Source organism: Oncorhynchus nerka, linkage group LG15, assembly GCF_034236695.1.
Source record: "Oncorhynchus nerka isolate Pitt River linkage group LG15, Oner_Uvic_2.0, whole genome shotgun sequence".
NCBI classification, from domain to species: Eukaryota; Metazoa; Chordata; class Actinopteri; order Salmoniformes; family Salmonidae; genus Oncorhynchus; species Oncorhynchus nerka.
In genome coordinates, this window is record NC_088410.1 from 30,509,942 (window position 1) to 30,528,850 (window position 18,909).

General features: G+C 42.4%; 3 protein-coding genes across 10 annotated transcripts in view; 2 read left to right on the forward strand and 1 right to left on the reverse strand.

Moving 5' to 3' along the window:
* Positions 1-6,403, reverse strand: part of LOC115142426 (serine/threonine-protein kinase 10-like) — a 38,960-nt gene extending 32,557 nt beyond the window's left edge. The window contains exons 1-2 of the mRNA XM_065001496.1: positions 5,592-6,403; positions 3,982-4,146 (exon numbers count right to left, since the gene is read on the reverse strand). Of these exons, the coding sequence (XP_064857568.1) occupies positions 3,982-4,146; positions 5,592-5,744 (318 nt within the window). The 5' untranslated portion in view covers positions 5,745-6,403. The remainder of the gene's footprint in view (positions 1-3,981; positions 4,147-5,591) is intronic.
* A 617-nt stretch (positions 6,404-7,020) lies between these two features.
* LOC115143554 (CST complex subunit STN1-like) lies at positions 7,021-11,490 on the forward strand. Of its 4 annotated transcripts, none has more exons than XR_003865651.2 (9): positions 7,021-7,359; positions 7,450-7,545; positions 7,665-7,742; positions 7,816-7,992; positions 8,158-8,284; positions 8,431-8,592; positions 10,295-10,432; positions 10,657-10,729; positions 10,846-11,490. XR_003865651.2 is itself a non-coding variant. In XM_029684055.2 (9 exons), exons 1-9 carry the CDS (start codon positions 7,212-7,214, stop codon positions 11,001-11,003), a joined length of 1,167 nt encoding a protein of 388 aa, XP_029539915.1. In that variant the 5' UTR covers positions 7,022-7,211; the 3' UTR covers positions 11,004-11,490. The 4 variants fall into 4 exon arrangements, 3 of the variants coding, with proteins under 3 accessions (XP_029539915.1, XP_029539913.1, XP_029539916.1); XM_029684055.2 differs by having other exon boundaries at positions 7,022-7,359; positions 7,819-7,992; positions 8,431-8,605; XM_029684053.2 differs by having other exon boundaries at positions 7,023-7,359; positions 8,431-8,605.
* A 648-nt stretch (positions 11,491-12,138) lies between these two features.
* LOC115142427 (SH3 and PX domain-containing protein 2A-like) overlaps positions 12,139-18,909 on the forward strand; it is a 118,013-nt gene continuing 111,242 nt past the window's right edge. For 2 of the 5 annotated variants that reach the window (XM_065001497.1, XM_065001501.1), the window contains exon 1: positions 12,139-12,706. In XM_065001497.1, the coding sequence (XP_064857569.1) occupies positions 12,635-12,706 (72 nt within the window). In that variant the 5' untranslated portion in view covers positions 12,139-12,634. The remainder of the gene's footprint in view (positions 12,707-18,909) is intronic. The other 3 variants (XM_065001498.1, XM_065001499.1, XM_065001500.1) reach the window with 2 other exon arrangements.

Here is an 18,909-nt window from a genome sequence, read left to right on the forward strand (position 1 = left end):
TACTGTGTTCCCCTAACCCTACCAACCTTTACTGTGTTCCCCTAACCCTACCAACCTTTACTGTGTTCCCCTAACCCTACCAACCCTACCTACCCTACCAAAATTGGAGTAAACTAATGGACAACAACTCTTAGGCTTCTACTTCCAGATTATACATACTATATACATTTCACGGACACAGTATATTTTACAATAGTTCTCTTTTTGTTTGTTTTTAGTCCCAGCTCCACTCAACCCCTCCCATCTATCTCTGAACACCATCCAGTTGATTTCTATTTGCCATATATTTTGAGACTGTGCTGTGATGTTTTTACAAAAGATGAACCAATTCTTATCTTAGCCTTATTACAACCATATCGAACATAAAATTCAACAAAAACCTTTCATTCTACCCAACAAAACTCTTGTAAAATAAGACAGTATGCTCCGCCTAAGCCTTGAAACAGTCTTGTCATTCATACAGGCCCTTGCGGTGTTGTTTCACTGGTAGGCGAGCTGTTGTTTTAGTCCAGCTGCATGTACAATCGTGTACAATAGGCCAAACAGTGGGTCTTTACAGTGACAGGCGGGTAGAGAGAAACTACAGGGCTGTCACCATGACTTCCTCTCCCAGCACACACACAGCCCTCCGAGGAGCCATTCATGTGATGCAGAGAGAGAAGGAGGACACAACTCTGAGATAGCAGCTGTGTGGCTAAGATCCGAAACAAAGGTTAAAAGGTCAGGTAAATGTTGGTTTGGGAGACAAAGATATGCAACGTATGACAAAATAGGCATATGATCAGACCCGTGATTAGGCATAACAGTCTAAGGTCAAGTACATTGGGGTTAGGATAGGAAATGAGAATGGCTGAGTCTGCGCATCCGTAGGTAACAGCCCCCTCCGCCCCTTTTCCCCAGAGCTGAAGATCTGAATCACTTACTGCGCATGTTTCTTTACCTTTACGCAAATAATGTTGTGGTCACCCTCCATTCATAATTTCTCACTGTCAATCGTTAATGATAATTCTTTTAGTTTTACCAGTGAAAAGTCCATGAAGCATCTGTATACCAATCATTTGATCTCATTCAGTTTCATGGGGATATGCATTTACTGTGCCTTCGGAAAGTATTCAGACCCCTTGACTTTTTCACATTTTGTTACGTTACAGCCTTATCCTAAAATGGATTCAATATATATTTCTCAGCAATCTACACACAATACCCCATAATGACAAAGCGAAAACGGGTTTGTAGAATTTTTTGCAAATTCATTAAAAAAAAACACTATTTACATAACTATTCAAACCCCTTTGCTATGAGACTCGAAATTGAGTTCAGTTGCATCCTGTTTCCATTGATCAACCTTGAGATGTTTCTACAACTTGATTGGAGTCCACCTGTGGTAAATTAAATAGATTGGACATGATTTGGAAAGGCGCACACCTGTCTATATAAGGTCCCACAGTTGACAGTGTATGTCAGAGCAAAAACCAAGCCATGAGGTCGAAGGAATTGTCCGTAGTTCTCCGAAACAGGATTGTGTCGAGTCACAGATATGGGGAAGGTTACCATAACATTTATGCAGCATTGAAGGTCCCAAGAACACAGTGGCCTCTATCAGTCTTAAATGGGAGAAATTTGGAACCACCAAGACTCCCTAGAGCTGGCCGCCCGGCCAAATTGAGCAATTGGGGGAGAAGGGCCTTGGTCAGGGAGATAACCAAGAACTCGATGGTCACTCTGACAGAGGTCTAGAATTCCACTGTGGAGATGGGAGAACCTTCCAGAAGAACAGCCACCTATGCAGCACTCCACCAATCAGGCCTTTATGGTAGAGTGGCCCAGACAGAAGCCACTCCTCAGTTAAAGGCACCTGACAGCCCGCTTGGAGTTTGCCAAAAGGCACCTAAAGACTCTCAGACCATGAGAAAGGAGATTCTCTGGTCTGATGAAACCAAGATTGAACTATTTGGCCTGAATGCCAAGCGTCACGTCTGGAAGAAATCTGGAACCATCCCTTCGGTGAAGCATGGTGGTGGCAGCATGATGTATGTTTTTCAGCAGCAGGGACTGGGAGACTAGTCAGGATCGAGGCAAAGATGAACGGAGCAAAGCACAGGAGAGATCCTTGATGAAAATCATCTCCAGAGAGCTCAAACTGGGACGAAGGTTTACCTTCGACATTGATTCAGCTTTATTAAACGAGCACCGGTCGCCAGCGTGGCCTGTTCTCTACGAGTAGAGCAGAGACTGTGGGCAAAGTAGAGAATCCTGCACATGTGCAGAAGCTTCAGGACCTTTAGCTGCCCGGCTATCCAATAACTTGCAAAGTGGGTATGTGCATGGTAAAAGAGTTAGCTTCAGTCACACATTGTGGAAACACAAGTGAAATTGAGGAAACATAAAATGGCTACTGTCCCTAATCTAACCCCTTAAAAAACATAATGTGGTTTTACCACATTGTTATTAGAGCCATATCAAATGAGGAAGACTAAATAAATCCCTCTCCAGACTTGACCTCGACACAGCCTTTTAGAACGTCAAGTCTTTCATCTACAGCAAGAGCTCCTGTGCTCATCTCTTGCTCTCTCTAGATACACACCAGCTACCATGTAAGTGGCAGGTAGCCTAGTGGTTAGAGCATTAGGCCAGCAACCGAAAGGTTGTTAGATCGAATCCCCTGAGCAGACAAGGTAAAAATCTGACGTTCTGCACCCGAACAAGGCAGTTAACCCACTGTTACCGGGCCGTCATTGTAAATAAGCCTTTGTTCAAAATTGACTTGCCTTGCTAAATAAAAAAGTCTAGATAATAATCAATACACAACCTCCATTGGTCTAGAAGCCATTGTTCAGCAGACAATGGAGAGGAAAGGGCTGACCACTCAGAGCTGCAGTGTCACCAAATACTGCAGGTAATCATCACAGCTTTTGATGAGTCCGATTACTGATAATATGTCTATGTGGATGTTTCTATGTCGGCAGGGACGGAGCCACCGTGTCGTACCACTTATTATTTCCCAGCTTGAAAAAAAGCGATGGAGCTTTTGTCTCGTTCAGCTTTGGGGCTCTTGGGAGGCTTGGGTATGTAACCTATCAGGTAGCACCTTAGAAGAACTGACCTTGTGGATTTAGATTTTATATTACGTATTATTTGTTGAATCCACTTTTCCTGAATGAAAGGTGGAAATGCCTTTGTTTTATATGTAGTCTTTTGTATTATATTCCTATATGGCTTGGTTCACTTTAGGTGTCCTATGCCAAGAAGACCAAAACAAAACAGATGGTCCCTTATTACTAGCTAGTTAGATATGATCAAACTACTCCTTGCAATCCCTGAGCGTACAAATGTCCTAATTTATGCATGACCACTTTCCCAATGCAATTATGTCATCCTTATCTACGGACACAGGGGTGCCCCGGGAAAAGGCATCTGAAACTAGATCTCCAAATCCAATCAAAATTCACAGGAAGTGACCACCATCCCCCAAGGAGAGGACTAGAACAATGTGTACACAAAGAGAGGGTTATATGGATGGACTCTAGTTATTTTGGGAGGTGACAGAAAGACACAACATCACTCAGTGATATTGTGACGACGAAAAAGGCAATGTAATACAAAAATGAATTTCCATATCAAATATGGCAATAACCTACAATAAATGCTGCTAGTGTACGTGCTCGTTTGAACTTTGACCTGGGAAGACAATAACCGAGGTAGCGTAGGTGTGAGAGGAGGATGAACATTCCATTGTACTGACAGCCATGACACAGGTCAGTCCTCACAACTCATAATAGCCTAGTTAAGAGGCCCCAGCGAAGGACGACACTGCAGCACACTGCTAATCTTAGCTGATTCTCCATAAACCATTCCATCTCACAACCAATGTTCCGGTGAATAGACCTTCAAGAGTTTGTGCTATTACTAACATCAATACACTATCACAGCAACACCGCTAACAAAGCCCAACCTCCGCTGAGAACGCCCCTCCCTACTCACCCATAGCTTGCTGTCGTAGTAGAAGGCGTCCAGCAGCTTCACTATGTTGTGATGGTCGCAGGAGGCCAGGATATCGATCTCTACCATATAGTCCTCCAGCTCCTCCTCAGTCTTGGTGTCGATCACTTTAGCTGCAGCCAGAATGCCTGTTAGCTTGTTCTGGGCCTAAGAGACACACATGTAGAGAGGGTTATTATGGTGGATTCTGACAATGGAATAGACTTGAGTTCTGTTGACGTTTGCTGAAGACGTACCAAGGTTAGAGTGAGCGAGTTATTTTTTTTGGGGGGGGAGCTTTGTGGAAATTATAGAATAGAATGGGTCCCGTTGTTGCTCTCATCATAGGAGTCAAGAGAAGAGTTGAGATCAGATTTCACATGACGTTCGCAAAAAAACTAAAAGCAGCAAACTGACACTTTTTCTCAAAATGTATTTTTCACATCTTCGATGACGACCATCGCACCACAAGTCCCAATTCCATTTGAAGTGGAAGTGTCTGCCGTTTGTTTTGGTCGTGTCTCATAGCAGGATGTGCTGGATGCGGACAGCAGTGATATGGCATATGTCACTTCCTCTTAACCTGGGTTGTGTTCCTCAGGTCACGTCTGCCATTCAAATGATTTGAATACATTATCCCGTATTATCACATTACACATGATCACATTCACAGGATGGATCCATATTCAGCACACACACACACAATACACACACTTCTCTTTCACTATGAATGGATGGGGAGTTTGGAGGCCGGTTCAAATAGGGTGACTCATCATGAGATTGCAGCATATTCGATTTGGCCTGTTGTAGCTCTAGTAGTGCCAGGATGGTCCATTATTTACTATATGTCAACTTCACATGGCATCTGTTACTAAACTGACTAAGGCATATGGGATTCTCTACGACAAGTAATAGTTAGATTTGGAAACCATAATAGATCAGAAATAAATTGAAAACAGAGCACAATCATGGTAGGGATCCGAATGGCTATTATTATACTGTTACACCATGCCCAAAAATAGGCTGGTGGCTACAGAAGAACAAGCAAGCTAATTGTTAAAGCGTCGACAAAAGCACCCTGCTACTGGTCTTGGCCCTCCACTCACGGGTGATCACATTCAATGTCACTCATGTAAACAATGCTTTTTGCTCTGCCCATGCATCGAGGTCGGTGAAAACAATGCCACAATGTATTGCGACTCATCTAACACGGTTTAGGGCTGCTGTGAAAGGCTTAACATTCAGAGCTTGGGAAGAAATAGCTGTGTGTGTGTGCATGCGTGTATGTGTGTGTGGGGACTGGAGACAGTGTAGTTGCCATTGTTGACCAAAATGAAAAGAATGGCAGTCATTAATCCAATGTTGGGCTTAGTCCTAATCATACGAGTAAGAAGTAACATTTCCAGTCGTAGCCGAAGGGAAGAATTCCAAGGAACACGATGTAAGATTTATTACTCCAATTGGTTACAGCAGAGTGGTCGGAGACGAACACACACATGACATGACTCTTGAAAGATGGTGTTAAACTGTAAGTGTAACGTGTTTACAATGTCATCATCATTGCTACAACAAATCAGAAGAGGTCTACGATGACTCAAAAGGACCTATCCTACCTTATAGACTTTCCCAAAGGCTCCATCCCCCAGTTCTCCAATGATCTCCCATATCTCCTCTGGGTTCTCGTCTCTGTGGACATGCTCATACTGTTTCTTCTTCTTCTCAGCACCTAATTTAAAGATTTTACGGAAATTGAAAAAGGATGCCATTTTCAAGCCAGCCTTCTTCAGATAGACAGTTGACAAAGGAATGAATATCCAGCAATTCGAAGATCATCAGTGCGTTCTACTGCATAGGCCTTGAACTGTTGTGTTTACTTAGGTCCCATGGTGTTCTTCTGAGTCAAGCAGACTCTGAGGTGGCATATTCAATAGGTTATAGTATTATAACAATTCAGAATGATTTCAAATACTGTTAGACTGAAATAATTGATGGTCAAACCGTTATTATGGCAACGATATCACAGTTATCCCATAACAAAATGAAGTTCCAACGACATCATGGGCTATTGTTGATTCTTACACCAACAATATTCACTTTGATGTCTCCTGGCATTGTATTTCCGTCCAGAGAATAGACTTTCACAGTGCAAAGTAAGCACGGGAAGTTGCTGCTGTTCCTTAACTCAGAACAACCAACACTGGCCTGACAACGCAAACGGCAGGGCTCTTTCCTCAACCAAAGAGCAAACAGAGAAGGTACAGAATCGACCCTTCAAAAGAATTCTATTCCAATAAATGTTATATTCGATCCCCCAAAGTCACTTGAATGTTTGTATATCGAATAAAAACACCGTTGGTATGATAAGACAATCTTCTTTCCCTTGGCGAAGCACGGGGTCCAGTAATCTAGAGGATTTGGTGTCAAATGCGCGTTCATGAGCCCGCAACTGTAGTTCTTTCACTTCTTCACGCTTGATCGATGTTGGAGGAGAGAGCTCCTAGAGGACGTTGCTTCCACCCTCAGCACTGGAGGCTAGCATTATGTGTTAGACATTATTCAGAAATGAAAGAAAACGTTTAAATAATATTTTAAGGAGTACGACATTTTGTAGAGGCCTATTCAATGCATTCATAGTCCAGGCCTATTATTCAGGCCTGCAACATTTTGTAAATCCTAAATCAAATTTAACGAGAAAGAAAAGCCATATAGCCTCATTAAAAAAGATTGCACATTTACCCTAATATTGAAAATGTTCAATTCTGATAATTGCATCAATATGAGAGATAATACAGTCTGATACAGTGATGGGTTTCTTTATTCTCTCATTATATTGCTTAAAACGACATGTTCCAGATACCCATGCGAGACGTGCACTCGCTCGTGCAGCCGCAAACTTTTCAACATTGTTATCTTTACCACATTTACATATATTAATAATCGTCCTTCACGAGTAAAATATGTTAACATAAATACATAGTTTATTTAATCTGTTCTATTTTCACATTTTTTTTTTACATCTATATATTTACGTGTGGGGAATTCACGTGACCGGAAACTCAGACTTCTGCGGAAGCTGTGCAAATATTTGCTCAAATATCAAACCATTTCCCGGGAAAATGAAGCAAAACAAACTAACTAAGCGAGGGAGAGATGAGTAATCGTTCGTAAGTAAGTAGGTTAGCTTGCTACTTTTGATTGTCTTTGATCGCGTGTAGTGAGTCGCCTATGATGGTATGCAGCCTGAAGCGAAGGATCCAGAGGAGGATAGTGTCTGGGAGGAACCACCTTCAATGCTGTGGGGACTGGACCCCATGTTCAACGCTTTCACCAGGCTCTATGTCAAAGACATCCTACAGATGAGAGAGTCTTGTCAAGTGTCAGGTACTTTTACCTTCAGTTTTGACAACGTGAATGCCACTGTCATGTTTATTCAACATTACTAGCTAACACATTTAATTTCCCCTAACCTAGGGATATACTTCTACAACTCTCACCCGATATTCAAAGTTGATGTGCTCGGGACTGTGGTGTACAAACGAGAGCGAGAAGACTTCTTCTGTTACGGAGGTAATGATGAAGCTCAGTTGATTCATTTTGAAATATTCCTACTTTGTCTCTTCACATCAAACTATTATCCACATGCAAACATTGAGTCCAATATGGTTGATGTTATCATTGCTTCACAGTTGATGATGGTACTGGTGTTATAAACAGCCTTTGCTGGAAAGATGAACAGTGGAGGGAGCAAGGTGACCCTGCTACACGTAAGTGCAGATATTCTCATTATAGCTGTGTGTCAGCCCTGTTCGTGTTCACGGTTGGCTGTATTATCTTCAGCAGGGGCAAGGTCCTTCGGTAGCAGCGCTCGTGAAGACTTCAACCCAGCCAACGAGCTGAAGAAACTACGGCAAGCCCAACATAGCAGCTCCCACCTGGAGATAGGAGAACTGCTCAGGGTGCGAGGGCCCGTCAAGACCTCCAGACAACAGCGAGAGATAATGGCCTCTACTTACTGTGAGTGGAGAGGTGACACATGAGCATGGTCACACAGACACAGGCATGCACGGTCATGCGCATGTGGACACACACTTCTGTATTTTGCAACTATACACAGTTTATTAAACCTGACATATTGTTGTCCATACAATCTCTAATGGCCCCCCAATATGTTGGTTGTAGATAAAGTGTCAGACCCGGTGATGGCGGTCCAGATATCCTGGATGATGGAGGTTCCTCAGCTCTACAGACAGTGCTATGATAAACCATTCCATCTGGACAGCAGTGCACAGAACCCTAACATTCAAGGGTAGGTCTAATAATCTCTTTAGCTGTATTCAATTGCCGGTCAGTGAGGAGCAGCATCATTTCGGCTAGTATGCATGATATATCTTCAAACTTTGATTTAGTGACGTTTTTGTGAATATCTTTATGGCTTATTTGGTATTCCTGCAGTGGTTCTGCTTCCTACCTGCTTGGCAGAGCCACTCGTATCCTGAAGGACTTCCTGAAAGAGAAAGAAGTCACCAGGTTCAGACCTTATGATGTCCAGGACCTTCTACAGCCTCTGGTCTCCAGACAACCTCAGAAGACAGCAGCAGAACAAGTACACATACAGTGGGAAGAACAAGTATTTGATACACTGCTGATTTAGCATGTTTTCCTACTTGCAAAGCATGTAGAGGTCTGTATTTTTTATCATAGGTACACTTCAACTGTGAGACGGAATCTAAAACAAAAATTCAAAAAATCACATTGTATGATTTTTAAGTAATTCATTTGCATTTTATTGCATGATATAAGTATTTGATACATCAGAAAAGAAGAACTTAATATTTGGTACAGAAACCTTTGTTTGCAATTACAGAGATTCCTGTAGTTCTTGCCCAGGTTTGCACACACTGCAGCAGGGATTTTAGCCCACTCCTCCATACAGACCTTCTCCAGATCCTTCAGGTTTTGGGGCTGTTGCTGGGCAATACGGACTTTCAGCTCCCTCCAAAGATTTTCTATTGGGTTCAGGTCTGGAGACTGGCTAGGCCACTCCAGGACCTTGAGATGCTTCTTACGGAGCCACTCCTTAGTTGCCCTGGCTGTGTGTTTCGGGTCGTTGTCATGCTGGAAGACTCAGCCACAACCCATCTTCAATGCTCTTACTGAGGGAATGAGGTTGTTGGCCAAGATCTCGCGATATATGGCCCCATCCATCCTCCCCTCAATACGGTGCAGTTGACCTGTCCCCTTTGCAGAAAAGCATCCCCAAAGAATGATGTTTCCACCTCCATGCTTCACGGTTGGGATGGTGTTGTTGGGGTCCTCCAAACACGGCGAGTGGAGTTTAGACCACAAAGCTCTTTTTGTCTCATCAGACCACATGACCTTCTCCCATTCCTCCTCTGGATCATCCAGATGGCCATTGGCAAACTTCAGACGGGCCTGGACATGCGCTGGCTTGAGCAGGTGGACCTTGCATATGCTGCAGGAGTTTAATCCATGACGGCATAGTGTGTTACTAATGGTTCTTTGAGACTGTAGTCCCAGCTCTCTTCAGGTCATTGACCAGGTCCTGCCGTGTAGTTCTGGATAGATCCCTCACCTTTCACATGGTCATTGATGCCCCACGAGGTGAGATCTTGCATGGAGTCCCAGACCGAGGGTAATTGACCGTCATCTTGAACTTCTTCCATTTTCTAATAATTGCGCCAACAGTTGTTGCCTTCTCACCAAGCTGCTTGCCTATTGTCCTGTAGCCCATCCCAGCCTTGTGCAGGTCTACAATTTTATCCCTGATGTCCTTACACCCTCTCTGGCCTTGGCCATTGTGATGAGGTTGGAGTCTGTTTGATTGTGTCTTTATACAGGTAATGAGTTCAAACAGGTACAGTTAATACAGGTAATGAGTGGAGAACAGGAGGGCTTCTTAATCTTAAAGAAAAACTAACAGGCCGGTGAGAGCCTGAATTCTTACTGGTTGGTATGTGATCAAATACTTATGTCATGCAAGAAAATGCTAATGAATTACTTAAAAATCATACAATGTGATTTTCTGGATTTTTGTTTTAGATTCCGTCTCACAGTTGAAGTGTACCTATGATAAAAATGACAGGCCTCTACATGCTTTGTACTGTAAGTAGGAAACACTGCCGATTTTGCAGGTTATCAAATACTTGCTCTCCCCACTGTATATGCATATAGGCTAGATCATTTGTGAAACATCTATGTAGGCATTATAAAGGGTTTATGAAGGCACCATTAAGCTTTTAAGTTGTTCATTTTAAAGTGGAACCGTATTTTTAAAAAAAAATTGATTTGATGCTAGGAGCCTGAGGCTGGTCCATCATCGGGTCCACCAACATCTTTCAAACAGCTCAGGGAGCTACTCCAGAAGAGCCTTCAGATTCTGCAGGACGAAGGCTTGGTGTTCCGCAAGGTCAAATGTCAGGATGAAGTCTACCATGTAAGCAGCAGCACATCAAGATAGATATCACAGAGGATCTCAGTGCTATGTGAAGCTCATCAAACACATTGACGCTGAGGCTCATGGGATGTGGGACACAAGCAAAGCTCTCAGCATACAAGAATGAATGATTTTGAGACTGATCTTTCATTGTATTATTGTGGTGACTGAAGGTTATATTGGAATGCCACAAGTATTGGTTCTACTGTATTTTACCCCTTTAGGTAACGGAACGGGACAAGGATCTTCTCATGGCAATCAGAGACATTCTTCGGGAAGATTGCAGGCGAGAGAAATGTAAGGGCATTTCCCCTCTTCTTACTCCTTTTAGAGTACTTTACAATATACTGCTCCCCCAGTGCTATACCAGTGTATTATAATATTTATTGATGGTATTTCTCTCGCGTTGCCAGATGCGGAAAAGGGTTGCCACATCCTGCACATCCTGTCCAGTGTGAGACAGAGGTACAGTCGCAACGTGAGCAAGGCAGCCTTGGAGCTGGTCCTCAAAGCTCTGGAGTGTAATAGTGACATCATCAGCACCAGCGACAGTCATTACACTATCCTCTGACTCGGATTTAGACATTCTGGGACATTCCACAAACTATCTGAAATGGGAGTGTAACGGGGAGGTACTATCCGACCTTGTCCAATAAGAAACGCATGTTTTTGTTTTCCTGTTTGTAAAATATTGTAACGACCCTGGGTTTATAAGCGCGGAAATCGAGTCTGCCGCACGTGCATGCTTTTGCGGCACAGTCGATAGCGCGCCGGACCTCGGCCTCGAAGGTTGAGGGTTCGAGACCTGCTCCCTGCTGTTTCATTACAATATATATAACGTGTGCCTTAATAAATTGGATTATTACTTAACATGGCCGTCTTCAAGATGTTAGTCGCTATCAATCATGCTGGAGCTATGTACATTTGTATGAATGTATATTTAAGGAGTACAGTTTTGTGCAATATATATTTAAAAAATGTGCTAAAGTTGTATAAATGATGTGTACAATACCTGGATTTAAAATTAAACTTGGAGCATATGCTCATTTTGCACACGGGGGCAGTATTTCGTCGTTTAATATGCACCGCGATGCAGCCCGTTCGCTGATTGGTCCACTTTGAAACATCTGTATCCATACGTCCAAGCTATTGATGAGAGCAGCCTATAGCGTCTTATGACTCAGTTGCCACCGCTGTCAACGAAACTGAGAGGCATAAGAAGCAATATATGGAATCGTTTATGCTATCTAGGCCCAAAGAACAAATGTTGTTATAACCATTACAAAGGCTACAAATAGCTATTTAACCATAAATGCGTTTGATAATGAAGAGTTAAATTGTTATGCTGAAACCAATCACATTCATAAAAAAGTATCCTTACATGATCCAAGCGCAGTGTGACGTTCACATTTTCTTGTCATTAGCTACATTGTAGTCACTGTTGGGAACACTTTGAGGAAGGTTTACAGCTCGTGAATATTATTACAATGATTACGCATCTTTTCCAACATATCTAAATGTTTACAAACATATAGACAATGCCAAGATACACAGAACTGCATGCAAGTATACCATAAACTCTGAGTTGGAATATGGGACTTCAATCTTCTAGCACAGTTTACCCCAAATGCTTGATCCCACTGGTGGACGCACGACAAGCAAGCCCATCCCACTACCCCCCCCCCCCCCAAAAAAAAAAGCTTTGCTCTGCGCCTTGCTTGCTTCTGGAGGCATTTGGCGGTGAATTCGGTGGCTTTTTCAGTCTACCCCAACCCTATATAGCCTACAGGTATGCACCCCTCGCTGAAGGTATTGTGGTCCAACACAAAGGAACTCGCTCCACTTTCCTATTTGAGGTGACCTCCTTCTCAGCATGCGACTGCTTGCCAGCCTGCCTTGTTGTCCAACGTGAAGATATCGCCTTTCGGATTTCAGGCAGAATGTTTTAGCCATATAAAGATATATTTTCAATTGATAGGGACTATGATATATTCTGCATTTGGGTATATTACGCATACTCAAGACAAGACATTTGATTCCCTGCGCCGGAACATTAGCTAGAATCGACAACCCAATCAATGAATGTCCTTATTGAATTCTTCTTCTCCAACGTTTCTTGAACTGCAGAGGCTATAGCCTACTACAGGAACTGGGATATTGCATTTATTGTGTGTGTACGCTGTAGCCATTTCCAACGTCAAGATGCAGTTTCGGACAGTGTTGGATGTAAAAGTCGTGGACGTGGAGAAACGGCGCAATCCGTCCAAACATTACGTGAGTAGGATACCCCCCTCACCCTTTATCTACCTACCTGGGTCCATTCAAACTCCGAACTACAATGACTACCTCATATATTCTGTATCTATTTATGAATAGAATACACGGTGAAAGGTTTCGCCACTTATAGCCTATACCAGTCATCGCAGCTCATTACAGTTTTGATTAAACTAGCCAATGATTCACGAATTATTGATTCAGTCTGCCAATCAATATCTCCGTTTATCAAATTGTGTAAATGATATATTCTGTGTATGGCACTGGCCTCTTAGAACATATATGTCATTCTTGTCATTCATTTGAATGTGTTATAGCCTAACAAATGAATATAAAGAAGGGTTATAACTAGTGACAATACAGACACTATAAGTAATGGCAGGTTACGACTGTGGCGTATCTTTTTCAATAACCTGAGAACCGAACTGTGATGCTTTATTCAACTGGAACTAATATAGACTAGTTTTGTATATCTCGGGAGTTTCTTAGAATGCCACATCTGTAGAGACTATGTCATGAGAATGATAACAACCTTTGTCATAAATGGTGGTATGACATACTACTTATGACTTAAAGTTGTTCAGTTGGTAGAGCATGGCAGTTGTGGGTTTGATTCCCGGGGCCACCCATTCGTAAAATGTATGCACGCATGACTGTAAGTCGCTTTGGATAAAAGCATCTGCCAAATGGCATATATTATATTATTATATTATAAATCACAAGACCTGGCATAGTTTATTGCCAATTCAAGCTAAAACACATTTAATGAGACAAATTCACTGTTTAGTACAGTACCTCCTGTCTAGAATCATGCAGGCAATAGCCAAAGTGAATGATTGGATAGACTACCCTTCCATGTTTATCATGAACTCATGAATTCAGTAGTCATCCTCTGTGTTGTACAATTGAACACAGAGCTACTGTAGTCTACCTATGGGTCCCTCAAGGCAGCTTACTGTACTCTTGGGAAAGTGATATTTTTGAACTTTGCCTACAGCAGACATACAAATCAATATCTCATTACACTCCAGACTCGTGGGACTCGACACATAGCTAACAAACAAGTTATTATCAAATAGCTAACAAACAAGTTATTATCAATCTCATTAAATATGATCATACTCGATGTTGTCAACTCAAACACTCCATGTTGCTGTTGAAATAATCATGCACTCAGGCAAGTATGTTATATTTTCAGAATTTCCCTGTAGTGCGCTTATACATCAATATCTCTTTAAGATTTACACACATGCAGGCTTTTGGGATGTTGTAGCTTACAGACCATATATTATACCCAACCTGCAAGGAACACCATGCACCAACAGCCATCAGATCCACATAGACCTACTCAACCATTAGACGTACTACATGTTTTGCACGTTGTTAGTTGTTGCTGGTGATTCCCAGGCCAGTGTTGTGTTCAGTTGTGTTTTGGGGCTGTGCAGTCTCATGGGCCTCTCTCTGGCCTAGTTTCCGTTGCTACCATGCCCCTGGGATCACCGCTAGCTAGTCACTGTGAGAAGAAACTAGAGGAGCAATCCCCAGACTGTCTCACTGTGTGTGTGTGTGTGTGTGTGTGTGTGTGTGTGTGTGTGTGTGAATGAGAGAAATATGTGCTTGTGTGTGAGAGAGAATGCGAGATAGAGAAAGATTCTGTCCCTCCACCAATCTCAACACTGTTGGTGAAAACAGCTGGAAACGCTTATCCTATGAGAACAGAGTGGGGGGGGGGGGGGGTGAGACACAAGTCTTTGTCAGGGGTGAAGTGGTCATTTGACCCAGGGGGACACATCTGCTTAGACACAGAAAATATTACAACACCTCTTCTCTCTTGTTCAGGTGAGACGAGTGTTTAAAGAGCTGGTAGCAATCCAGCAGTATTTGCTTTTCAAATGAAGCCACCGCTACTCAATAAACCCAGCAACATTTGGAAACCTTTTGGACGTCCCTTTAGTCAGAACCAGCAGTGCTAGTTGTTGTTTAGCATCATAAAACAGGCCTCCAGGGGGTCGTTTCCTACTCAAATATTTATTGAGCCATCAAAAACAGAATGATGACCTGAGTGAAAAGGCCTCTGTTTTCCAATGGTTACTGCTCACTGAGAGAATCACACTCAAGGGTTTTTATTAGGCTGGGCTTTAGGCTTGGCCCATTGTTTTCCTCAGTTTGACGACGATAGGGTCCAGCAGGAAAGAGAGTGGTGTGTGTATGTGTGTGAGTCAGGGTGCTGTGCTGACGTCTGTCGTCAGTGAAGTCATTGTCCTCTGTTCACTTCACACAGGCTCGCCCCGTCACTGAACAAGAGGCCTTGGAAGTGTGTGTATGGTGAAGGAGTGTGTGTGTGTGCATTACATTTTATCTGTCCTCTCTTCTAGCTCGAAATGAGAACTCATACAAGCTCACATCTCGGTCTTGTTTTATGCAAACAGTCGGTAAAATTTGAACAGAGTGTGGAAAAAGGTCCTTTCATTACTCATCCCCCTGATCTTGAATTCCCTCCAAGCCAACCTGAAACTACAGGACCTGGTGTCCCTGGAGGAGTTCAAAGGACAAATAGATGAATAGGTTGTTGAGACATGTAGTTGTTTCGAATTGTCACTCGATGTCACTAGTTTGCGTTGCCTTGTTAGGAAGCATGTGGTTTTAAATCACACACGCCACACACATACATCTACTGTTTGTTTGCTGTTGCATTTGTACTTTTGCCAGTGTCTTCTGTCTGTGTTGTCCGTTTTGTATTACATAGTCTTGAACCATTTTTTATCCCCTGTCCCCACATGAAGCGTTCTGCCTCTTCAGGCCATCATTGTATACTGACCAAAAAATATAAACGCAACATGTAAATTGTTTGTCCCATGTTTCGTGAGCGGAAATAAAATATCCCAGAAATGTCCATGAACACAAAAAGCTTATTTCTCTAAAATGTTATGCGTTTACATCCCTGTTAGTGAGCATTTTTGCTTTGCCAAGATAATCCATCCACTTGACAGGTGTGGCATATCAAGAAGCTGACTAAACAGCATGATTATTACACAGGTGCACCTTGTGCTTTGGACAATAAAAGTCCACTCTGAAATGTGCAGTCTTGTTACACAACACAATGCCGCAGATGTCTCATGTTTTGAGGGAGTGTGCAATTGGCATGCCCACAGGTGTGCAGGTATGTCCATCATAGCTGTTGCTGGATAATTTAATGTTCTGAAACAAAGCTGTAAATGTCCCAGTTCTCCCTTAGCCTGCATCACCAGACATGCCACCCATTGAGCATGTTTGGGATGCTCTGGAAGGATGAATACGACAGCGTGTTCCAGTTCTGCCAATATCCAGCAATTTCACACAGCCATTGAAGACAGCGTTCCACAGGCCACAATCAACAGCCAGATCAACTCTATGCAAGCAGATGTGTTGCGCTGCATGAGGCAAATGGTTGTCACACCAGATACTAACTGGTTTTCTGATCCATGCCCCCAGTTTTCTTTTAAGGTATCTGTGACCAACAAATACATATCTGTATTCCCAGTTAGATGAAATCCATAGATTAGGGCATAATTAATTTATTTCAATTGACTGATTTCCCTATAATGAACTGTAACACAGTAAAATCTTTGAAATTGTTGCATTTTGCGTTTTTTAAATTTGTTCAGTATAAATAGGAATGTGTCATTAAGTGACTTGCCTGGTTAAATAAACGTTACATCAAATAGAAAGGAGGGATCAGTGGATGTTATTACTGGAGCCCTGAACACATGTTGCTGAATGTCTCAACCACCGACAGATGTTGTCTAGTCACTTTGGAGAACTTTATTTGCCTGGAACAATTGGGAAGTCTTCTTCAACCTCAGTCTTTACGAACACTATAAAACGACCAGATTATTACAAGATGGGATGTTTATTAGGCAACACGTCTTAATCATCACCAACATGTACAAACTGTTATTTTTGTATTATTTTTTTGTACAATATAAATTATGTACTGTAGCACATCCCATTCTTTTGATATCCAGTAAACCACATGAAACATTGCCTCTGGCTCCATGTCATTTCTGTATGTCGACACATTCGGGAGTCACGATGCGAAGACGGACAACGTGTGTGGGGAATATGTGGGGCTTGCAATGGTAGTCCTTGCCCTTACTGTGAGAAATTGGCCATGCAGTATACTGCAAATGTACCTCACTGTGTGTGTAGTCTAGCAAAGTGGCGATTTCAAAGTGAGGCCTCTAGGATTGCGTAACCCGAGCTGTACTGTATGAAACAGGATACAATGGACAACTCTATGTGAATTGTTCTACTGTACATGACAAGACAAAGCAGAGAAAGGGAAGGGGAGAGGGAGGGAGGAGGAAATGACAGCTGAATGGACACTTTTCCACTTTTTCCTTATCTCTCTCAGAAAAACTTCTGTTTGCCTGGTCCAGGCCTGCACTTCCTGTTTCCTGTTGGCTGCTGCACTCTTAGAAAAAAGGGTTCCAAAAGGGTTCTTCGGCTGTCCCCATAGGAGGACCCTTTTTTGTTCCAGATAGAACCCTTTTGGGTTCCAGGTGGGACCCTTTTGGGTGCCATTTAGAACCTTCTACGGAAAGGGTTCTACATGGAACCACAAAGAGATTTACATGGAACCAAAAGGGTTCTTCAAAGGGTTATCCTATGGGAACATCTGAAGAACCCTTTTAGTTTCTAGGTAGCACCTTTTCTCTAAGAGTGTGGTTAGGGAGAGGAAGAGAGAGAGAAAGGAGGCCTGCGCTTCCTATGCCCTGGGTAGAGAAGGTAGAGAGAGGCGAAGGATGTGGAAACTGGAACTCACCACAGTTTTAGGAGGGATGGTTGGGTTGGTGAGCGATCAGGGGCAGTATATTGGCAGAGCTAATGCAAACCTGTATTAAATGGGTTTCCCACCATAGATCCACTGCCAAACCAAAGCCCTTGGTCTAGTTACAGTTAGACTTAGATGGCAGGCTGGTTGTTTTTGTTCTGTTGGTACAGTATGACCTGGTGAATGTGTAGAGGAGACACACACATGCGCACGTCTTCAAGCTGTCTTGTCATCCGTAACCTCTTTTCATCTGTTCGTTTAATAAATCTGACTCTATTAGCTTCGTTGTGGTTACTATGGAAAGTGTATTTCCCTTTAGATCTATTCTCAAGCGAATAGTATTCCCATCCTTGTACTTCATTCAATCCCCATGCATAATCCATATAAAAGTCATCTGGCTAGCAGTATTAATGCCTTTCTGTTTTATGTGTTAGGTTAAGTATAGTGTTTTAGGCGGGGTTCGGTGTAATTTTGTGGCTAGGCCCACAGTCTATGCTCCACCAAGCCCTCTGCTTAGCCTTCCTCACTCTTAAACTGGGGAACTGGGGAACACACGGGTTCTACAGAGACAGTAAGTCATTTTCTCCATTCGTAGACATAAACTATTGTAGTTTGGTTTATTCAGAGTCTTACATTGTGGTTGCTAGTCACTACATGTGGTGGGAAAGGTGAGTAATTTGTGAAAAGCTGAATAAAAGCGGTCAAACAATAACTAAGCTAATCATAGCCGTGTAGCCTATGATTCATGGTTGATTCATGGAAATATTCAGAGATCCAATTTGCTCTTATTCGTCTTTCTCCGAAATGCCGGACATGAATGAGACTTTTGTCTCCCAAGCTGAAACCATTTGCATCACAGCAAGAGAAGATGACGAACGAGGGCTTTCTCTTGCTAGATCTGGGACACTGGGTGTCTGGGACACAAACTTGATTGATTCATTTGTATTTGTCCATGCATGTACTTTCCCACTTTGTATTTGAATGTTTCATCAAACCCCTTTGGCTGTTGACATGAGAGCAGAATAGTATATAAAAATTTTTTTTTTTTGAATAGACAGAATAGAATATATCGTTGCTGTATTTTATTTCATTTGGTTGCTGATGTCACAGGGTATTCAGAGAGTAATACATGTAATTATATTGTAGTAAACTATTATAAATACTTAAAATAACAGTAATGAACTGAATCACCATTTATATTCAAACTAATTACCTTAACCTCCTATTTATATGATATATTATGTAGTCTGCTACAGTGATTTACGATTTAGGTTGGGCCCATTGTTTCCATAAATCTCCCCCACCCATCTATCTGTTAAATGTTCCGGTTGCCAAACCAAGAAGTGGGTCTGATGGTAACAGCTGATCTTTAGAAGCTAGGGATAGCGTG

Bases quoted from the DNA above. Each gene is read 5' to 3' on its own strand.
- LOC115143554 (XM_029684053.2), top strand. From the start codon at position 7,212: ATGCAGCCTGAAGCGAAGGATCCAGAGGAGGATAGTGTCTGGGAGGAA. The intron at 7,360-7,449 runs GTACTTTTACCT...CCCCTAACCTAG, and splicing joins AGAGTCTTGTCAAGTGTCAG to GGATATACTTCTACAACTCT. The intron at 7,546-7,664 runs GTAATGATGAAG...ATTGCTTCACAG, and splicing joins AGACTTCTTCTGTTACGGAG to TTGATGATGGTACTGGTGTT.